Source organism: Pangasianodon hypophthalmus, chromosome 19, assembly GCF_027358585.1.
Source record: "Pangasianodon hypophthalmus isolate fPanHyp1 chromosome 19, fPanHyp1.pri, whole genome shotgun sequence".
Taxonomy (NCBI): domain Eukaryota; kingdom Metazoa; phylum Chordata; class Actinopteri; order Siluriformes; family Pangasiidae; genus Pangasianodon; species Pangasianodon hypophthalmus.
In genome coordinates this window covers 21998930-22008126 of record NC_069728.1, presented here as the reverse complement: position 1 = coordinate 22008126, position 9197 = coordinate 21998930, and the positions used below count along the sequence as shown (strand labels likewise).

Below are 9197 nucleotides of genomic sequence, written 5' to 3'. Positions count from 1 at the left end.
ATCATTGTCTCTCTGCAGCTGTTCATATATATTCTACACAGAAACAAGTCCATCTTTAAGGAAACGTGGCTGGATTAAGGGATTATATTTAAGACGGGTGTGTTGAAGGGTGATGGTGAGACTTGCTGTTGTGATGAAGTTACAGGTGCTTTAAATATTTCATGGTGTCACATCAGTGCCAGATTCAGCGCTGGACTCCATTTCCCAGAAAACACTGCAGCCTACAAACATGGCTGCCACGGACTACACTTCCCAACTCGCACGCCCGTCGTCACGTTCACAGTCGCTGGACTTGTGATCATGCACACCTGTGTCCTATCTCACCTGTCACTATATAAATGAGTCACACTCACTAGCATATCACTGCCTCACTTACCAAGCCTTTGTCTCTGTTCTAGCTATTCTGGTTTTGACTTTCTAGTTTCACGAGTTTTGTCTTTGCCTCGTTTATGATTGCCTGAACCTCTGCCTGTTTTTAACATTGCTTCATGTTTTGGATTGTTTGTCTTGATATTAATAATCCTCACCTGCAACCATCTCTGCCACCTGACACAGCACTTCGCCGTCACATGGATGCAGCAGGTGAGCAGGACCAGGCTGTCTGGTTGGGGAGCACCAACAGCACATATTCAAGTATTCAGGAGAGTATCGAGGAGAGTATTGAGGAGAGTATTGAGGAGAGTATTGAGGAGAGTATTGAGGAGAGTATTGAGGAGAGTATTGAGGAGAGTATTGAGGAGAGTATTGAGGAGAGTATTGAGGAGAGTATCGAGGAGAGTATCGAGGAGAGAATTGAGGAGAGTATTGAGGTGAGAATTCAGGAGAGTATTCAGGAGAGAATTCAGGAGAGCCGGCTCAGTGCAGATAATCTCCTGCGCAATCACCAGAAACATGGAATCCAAAACCTCACAGCCCTGAATCCATGCAAGTAGGCCAAGAAGGAGCGAAAAGGAGCGTGAACACCAGAGAAAGGAGCACCTGTGTTATTACTCTGTGTCACCATGTAGCACAGTGTCCTCTCCATCCTCAGCTGAACCACACCCACCAGCTGAGTGAGCCACCACCCAGGCTCACGCCTCAACGCTGAGTCAGTCCCGCTAAAGCACTCATGCTCCCGCACTATGCTTTCAGTGCTGATTGACTCTGGAGCGGTGGGAAATTTCACTGACCAAGCCCTCACAGAAGAGCTTCATCTCCCCACTCAACCCCTCTAGCATCCCCTCTATATTCAGGACCTGGATGGTGGACCCATAGGAGATGGAACCGTCACACTGCCCTCAACACCCGACACCAAGGACACGTGTCTCATCACAGTAACCATGAAACACCTGATAATTCTGGGATTTCCATGGATGCACCTCCACAATCCCCAGATTTCATGGATAGGCAAGAAAATCACCTGTTGGTCTTCACACTGCTGTGCTCATTGTCTTCGTGGTCCATGTCTCCTAGCCAGCGCACCAATGTCCATCCAACCTGAATACCTAAAGTTCAAAGAAGTGTTCAGTAAGAACAAAGCCTGAGGCCTGCTACCTCATGACACTGCCACTGAGCTCATGGCAGGGACCACACCTCCTCACAACCGCATCTATCCACTCTCCATGGCTGAGCAGAACGCTACGGAGGAGTACATCGAGGAGGCACTTCAACAAGCGTACATCCTCCTCCACCTCTCCTGCCTCTGCTGCCTGTTTTTTCGTACAGAAGAAAGAGGGTGAACTCCAACCATCTATCGATTACAGAGAGTTGTGGAAGCCCTGGAACAGCTTCCTACAGCCCAAATATTCACGAAACCCGACCTCCGCTTTACTCATAACCTTGTGCGGATCCGTTAAGCTGACGAGTGGAAGACGGCCTTTAGCACCACCTCTGGCCACCTCGAGTACTGCGTTATGCCGTATGGTGTATCTTCAGTGCCTTCAGCATTCCAGTGTCTGATCAGTGGCGCACTACAGACATGCTGGTAAATCTGTCATTGCTTACATCACATCGCCTAACTCACAGTGATGAGTACAGCGTCATTAATTAATATGTAAAACGCTAAACTGTAGTCGTATAAATTTCTACATAGATTGATTTTACTGTTTTCTGGAAAAGATTTTAGAGGGATTTTCCTCTAGCTCTACCCATCTGAAGAAGTGCTCTTATATCCTCCACTTCTCCTGAGAGTGCAGAAGAGACTGGCTAACCTTACTGAGATACCTCCAGTATTAGCTAAGGTCATGCAATAGCTTGTTATGAAATGTAGCTGGTGTTAGCTGCCTTGGCTTGTGGCGTCACTTCAGCGAGCTACAGCTTAGACATCAAAGTGAGCATCACACCGGGGTTAGTGCAGAGAATTCCCCCTGAGGGTCTGCTGGAGCAGCAGCACAGGACACGGCTTTACTACAGGAGTGTGTTGGAGTGTGTACACGTGCATGAGACTCGACCGTCATGTCCAAAACTGTCAATCACCTCATTAACCACGCCCTTTTATTCATCACCACATAACTCCTATAAAACACATTTATCATCAGGAAGAATACTGGAGGAGATATCAGGGTTCACTGAACCTGGAAAAGCGACAGAACACTAATCCCCAAAATCATGTGTGCAGATGTAACTTACAGTGGAAGATGATCTCCTTCTCCATTCACTAACATGGGAACTGTGGCTTCACTTTCCACTTCATTATGATACGTACTCATATGTGTATATACATACATACAGTCACTCACACTCACACTCACACACACACACACACACACACACACACACACGCAGTCTGATAGCCTGCCCTGCTCTCTCTCATACACACACACACACACACACACACACAGGAAAGGAAACATCACGAAATGTAAATTGAATACAGTGCAAGTGTTTATAAATAAACTCACATTAAATAATTAACACAGACAATAACACTGTATTATAATAATAATAATTATAATAATAATAATAATACTGTAATAGTGACATCAGTGTTGAATTCACACGAACACTACATCATATATAAAAGTAAAAAATGTGCGTGTGTGTGTGTGTGTGTGTGTGTGTGTGGATTCATGGCTGAGGCTCAGTGGTTGGCTCTTCATAGATGTAGCTGCCCATCCCTCCAGTGTTCACACCTAAACACACACACACACACACACACACACACACACACACACACAGAGTAAATCCTGGTTTATACTTCTGCATTAGCATGTGTTTGTGTGTTTGTGTTGTGACACAGAGAGGGAAATTGGGGTAAACGTGTTAAACGCAGTAAAGTCCAGAACGTTACGTCCTCCATCTGCTGTTCACTTCATCAAACACTAATACACACAAGTAATAACACACCTTTACACTGAGACACAACCAGCAGAACACCTGAAATAGGGAACATCTGGGAACTAAGGAACATCTGGGAACTAGTTACACTATAAACTAGGGAACATCTGGGAACTAGTTACACTATAAACTAGGGAACATCTGGGATCTGTGTGTGTGTGTGTGTGTGTGTGTGTGTGTGTGTGTGTGTGTGTACCTTTAGGTCCGAACAGGACAGCGTAGCAGGGTTTATGGCAGTACGGCTTGCCATCATGCTGAAACACAACAGTGTTGATTGATGAGTTATGGCATTATGGTGATGACATCATGTGGTCATGTGACCATGTGGCAATTATAAACTGAGTCCTGACCTCAGCGTGACCTCCCGGAGCGAGCGTCTTACTGCACCTCTCGCAGCGCAGACACGGCCTGTGCCAGTCCTTCCCCAGGGACATCACCTTCTCCGCTAACACACACACACACACACACACACACACACACACACACACTCACGTACGTTATGATACGCCATCAGCTGACTGTTTACACATCAGGAACTACATCATCCTCGATTAGTCTACTATTAGAGCAGTTTAATGATGTCATATCCTGTGGGTGTGGTCTTCGCCAGTCTGGAGGCTCAGATTCTGACATGGTAGATTTTATAAGTTATATTTAATATTAAGTGAGTGTCACTCAGTAGCGCCCTCTGCTGTTCTGTATGTAAAGGAAAAGTATTTAGGTGCTGAGAGAATGTGAGAAATACTTACGTGACTTATTAAAATTATCTATTACAATATCTCAGATTTTATTCTGTATGCTGACAAAATAATATACAAATTATTTATATTACTATGTCATATAGTGTGTTATGTAATATAGTTATAATTTTAATGCTAATACATCAGCTATCATTTCACCGTGGGACTATTTTCATTCAGAAAAAGTATAATGTACACAGTAGTATTTATTTGTGTTTAACTTTTAGCCACGTGATAAAATGGTAATAAAATCTCAGTCTCTCTGTACTCCTTACCGAAGTAGACGGTTTTGTTGCAGCGGGGACAGATATTCGGCTCTCCAGAGAACGATGAGAAACTGGCAGCTGGATGGAAAGAAATGAGAATAATCACGTTAATCCTCAATCATTTTATTTCTTTGAGGTTCTCTCAGGTTCTCTGAGGTTCTCTCAGGTTCTCACCCTTCACTGGTCCTCTAGGTGGTGCTGTAGTTTTCCTCTCCGCAGCTCTGGGTGGTGTGGTGGTGGTGGAGGTCTGCGCCTCAGTCACTGGTGTTTCATACACGTACGATCCAGCACCACCGATATTCACACCTGCACACACACACACACACACACACACACACACGCGCGCGGAATAAAGTCATCGCAGCACACTGAGTGTGTTCACTAAACTCACACACTGCACTCAGAGCTGAAACAGGGTTTAACTTGTTCACACCACGGCGCTGCTGAAATCTGGACTGTGATTGGTCAGAATGTGTTGATTAATTTTCCAGAACAGCAGCTCTGACAGTAGTGCAGCTGGAAATCACAGCACAACACGTCGTTCTTTATTAAATAAAAAAATGTAATCAAAGGTAAATTGCTGTGGTGAAAGAGGAATTAAATAAAAATAATTTTAAAGTGATATGAGTATGAAGCTATATGGGTCTGCAGTGTTAATGACGTGCTGAGATACACACACACACACACACACACACACCTTTGGGTCCGTACAGTGTAGCGTAGCAGGGTTTATGGCAGTACGGTTTCCCATCATGCTGCAGAAATAAAACACAAACATTATTAATATTATTAATGAAAATCTGTTTCTTTTCTGTTTTGTTTTTATTTTACTTTTTGATTTTACTTCCTATATTTACATCCTGTTTTCCCCTCTACACTCACTGTACCCACTTTCTTCTTGTTGCCATGGTAATTAATCACTCTCACCTGTTGAGATTTGCCTCTGGTTGGTGTGTGTGTGTGTGTGTGTGTGTGTGTGTGTGTGTGTGTGTGTTTCACTGCTCTCACACAGTCCAGTGACACTTTTTTTTTTTACAAATATAGTAAAGCAGTCTCTCTCTCTCTCTCTCTCTCCCTCTCTCACATGCTGTCTCTCTCTCTCTTCTCTCTCTCTTCTCTCTCTCTCTCTCTCTCTCTCACATGCTGTCTCTCTCTCTTTACCTCAGCGTGTCCTCCAGGATTCAGTGTTTTATTGCAGCGTTCACACTTTAGACAGAATTTGTGCCAGTCTTTTCCCAGAGAGCTCACTTTCTCCGCTGTGGAAAGAAACACACCCACACACATTATACATTATATACATTTATTAGGAACACCTGTAGCCCCACTCATTAATGTAATTATCCAATCAGCTAATCATGTGTCAGCAGCGCTGTGTATAAAATCATGTGTCAGCAGCACTGTGTATAAGATTCAGGTGCAGAGCTTCAGTTAATGTTCACATCAAACACCAGAATGAGGGAAAAGCTCAGTGACTTTGACGGGGCATGGCTGTTGGTGCCAGATTGAGTGCTTCAGAAACTGCTAATGTTCTGGGATTTTCACACACAACAGTCTTACACAGAGTTTACACAGAATGGGTCAGAAAACAACAAACATCCAGTGAGCAGCAGCTCTGCAGGTGGAAAAGGCCTTGATGCTGAGAGAGGTCAGAGGAGAAGACAGAGCTGACAGGAAGGCTACAGTAACTCAGATAACCACTCTGTACAACCGTGGTGAGCAGAAAAGCATCTCAGAATGATTCAATACAGTTCAGTCTTATTTGTATAGCACTTTTAACAATGGACATTGTCACACAGCAGCTTTACAGAAATAAATACATTCAGCATATAAATATTAAATTTATAAATTTATCCCTAATGAGCGAGTCAGAGGTGATGGTGGTGAGGAAAATCTCCCTGAGATGATATGAGGAAGAAACCTTGAGAGGAACCAGACTCAGAAGGGAACCATCCTCATCTGGGTGACACGGATAGTGCGATTATAAATCATTCCCTTCTATAACTGTGTACTTTAGAGTCAAAAAGTGCAACTCACTCCAACTGTCCAGCCTCAGACATCTGACCTGGATCTGCCTGATCCGCATTGTGCAGCTACATGACTGACTGGTGTGCAGGTGTTCCTAATAAAGTGGACAGTGTATATATACATATATAAATGGTCATCCTCTGAATAAACTGGTCTCTGGGCCACTGTACAGTTTAGAGTGGACGTGTCAGTGTGGAGGTGTTGCTGATATAAATGCGTGAGGGACAGCGTGCCTTTCTAAATATATACTCTGATAAAGGTGATGATGTTAATGTCACACGGCATTGGGCAGGTTGTGCAGAGCTCCACTATTTATATCAGCTGTTCAACAAATATTCAGCTTCATAAAGTCCTCATTCACAACTCCATACATTTTACATTCCGGTTAAATATTAATCACCTCTTTCGAGTGAACAGCAATTTAAAAAACATTGTGTCAACATTGTGTAATCGTGGTGCAGCGTTCTCACTGCAAAGAGTTATTATTGCACCTACTAGCACTAATAGAGGTCCACTAGGGCAGGACTCACGCTGCCCCGTGCTCGGGGAGGAGCAGAGGACAGGACAGGTAATGACAGGGTCGCCAGATTGGGCTAGTTTAAAAACGCTCCGGCCACCAAGACCTTGTTTTATAGAAAATAATCAAATCGGAATTAAATCTAATAATTTTTTACAAACAGAGGCAAAGCGTAAGTGCGGACAGTGTGTCTGTGATGCACAGAACCATTCCTACTGCAAGATATACGAGATAAGAGATTGGGAGAGGGGAACGGGGAGTGTGCAGTGGATAAAGTCTGTAGGGTTATGGCCTAATGGTTAGAGTCTCTGACTTGTAACCCGAAGGTGTGGGTTCGAGTCTCGGGTCCAGCAGGGATTGTAGGTGGGGGAGTGAATGACCAGCGCTCTCTCCCACCCTCAATACCACCACTGAGGTCAGACCCTTCAGCAAGGCACCGAACCTCCAACTGCTCCCCGGGCGCCGCAGCAATTTCCCCACTGCGGGACAAATAAAGGACTATCTTACTCTTACTCTTACAAAAAAGGCTGCCCACTGCTCCGAGTGTGTGTGTGTGTGTGTGTGTGTGCACTTGGATGGGTTAAATGCAAAATTCATAAATGCTAGACTTATGAATTTAAACTGCTAAAATCGAGCTGTGAGACTGTGCGCTGGATGTGTGCCATCGATTCTCATCTGTCTTTTACAGAGTGACTCTAAACATTCACTAGATAACAGCCTAATGCTAATGTAGCTAACATTCACTACGAGTGTGTCGTGTCTCAGCTGAAACGGTTCCACGCTGTGCAATAAGACACACACACACACACACACACACACACACTCCTGCTTACATTAGTGTACATATTCCTCTCTGTATAACACCTCTCACTGTCTCTGTGATTTAATGTCTGATATTTTACATCTTATTGTGTAAGATGATTTATATTTTATTTATAACACATTTATAAGTAATAAATATTATGTATAGTGTATAAATTATGTTTTTTTAAATATTTTATTTGGAAAAATCCCAAATGTATTTATTCCAAACAAAATTCCAAATATTCTCTACAGGAGCTGTGTGAAATGTCATTTTTTATAAGAAATATAATCATATAAGAGATTTTAACATAATATAATATAATATAATAAACATAATATAATAAACATAATACAATACAATATAATACAATAAACACAATATATTATAATGTGTAAGTGGTAAATGAAATTAGTCTGAGCTAACACACACACACACACCCTGTCTGATACCCCACCCTGCTCACACACACACACACACACACACACACACCCTGTCTGATACCCCACCCTGCTCTCACACACACACACACACACACACACACACACACACACACACCCTGTCTGATACCCCACCCTGCTCTCACACACACACACACACACACACACACACACACACCCTGTCTGATACCCCACCCTGCTCACACACACACACACACACAGTCTGATACCCCACCGTGCTCTCACACACACACACACACACAGTCTGATACCCCACCCTGCTCACACACACACACACACACACACACACAGTCTGATACCCCACCCTGCTCACACACACACACACACAGTCTGATACCCCACCCTGCTCACACACACTCGTTATAATGGTGATTTACCATGTATTAGTGTTATTGGTGTTTATTATAAAGGATGTGTGTGTGTGTGTGTGTGTGTGTGTGTGTGTGTGTGTGATGGTTGATGATAAATGGTGAAATGTCATAGCTAATCTCAGCTCAGTCTCCTGCACCACATCACACACACACACACACACACACACACACACACATTTTCACCATTAATTACACTAAATCCGGTTATTATTCATTATTAATCCAGTGCAGAATGAACGCGCGTGCTCTCCGGTTACAGACCGCGCGAGACTAACGGGAATAAAATAACACACACACACACACACACTTACCGAAATACACCGTCTTCTCACACCTAGGGCACTTGGACGCCATATTTAAACCAGATGAATAAATAAATAAATGTAAATGCGTGTGTGTGTGTGTGTGTGTGTGTGTGTGTGTGTGATAAGCAGACAGAGAAAGAGACTGGTGCTGTTCTACTGATACACAGTGACAGTGCAGTGGCCACGCCCAGTCAGTGACGTCACACCCCCACCTGTCCAATTCTAATCATGTTTATACCTTGCTGAAAAAAATTCCAAAGGTTTCCACTATAAATACCATTACAAACCATCAGCTAACCATCAGCTAACCATTAAAACCATTAAAACCATTACTGGTCCTTAATGGTGTCCATTAGACAAAACTAGCCACCAATAGAAGGAAACAGATTACCAGT

At 43.4% G+C, this 9197-nt stretch overlaps 1 protein-coding gene across 1 annotated transcript; it reads right to left on the bottom strand.

The window, feature by feature from the left end:
* Nucleotides 1-2840: 2840 nt before the first annotated feature.
* crip2l (cysteine-rich protein 2-like) lies at nt 2841-8962 on the bottom strand. The gene is made up of 8 exons (XM_053241936.1): nt 8809-8962; nt 5483-5577; nt 5019-5076; nt 4496-4627; nt 4331-4399; nt 3666-3760; nt 3512-3569; nt 2841-3110 (listed from the first exon to the last, which is right to left on the bottom strand). The coding sequence occupies exons 1-8, from the start codon at nt 8849-8851 to the stop codon at nt 3046-3048; spliced, it is 615 nt and encodes a 204-aa protein (XP_053097911.1). The 5' UTR covers nt 8852-8962; the 3' UTR covers nt 2841-3045.
* Nucleotides 8963-9197: the final 235 nt, after the last annotated feature.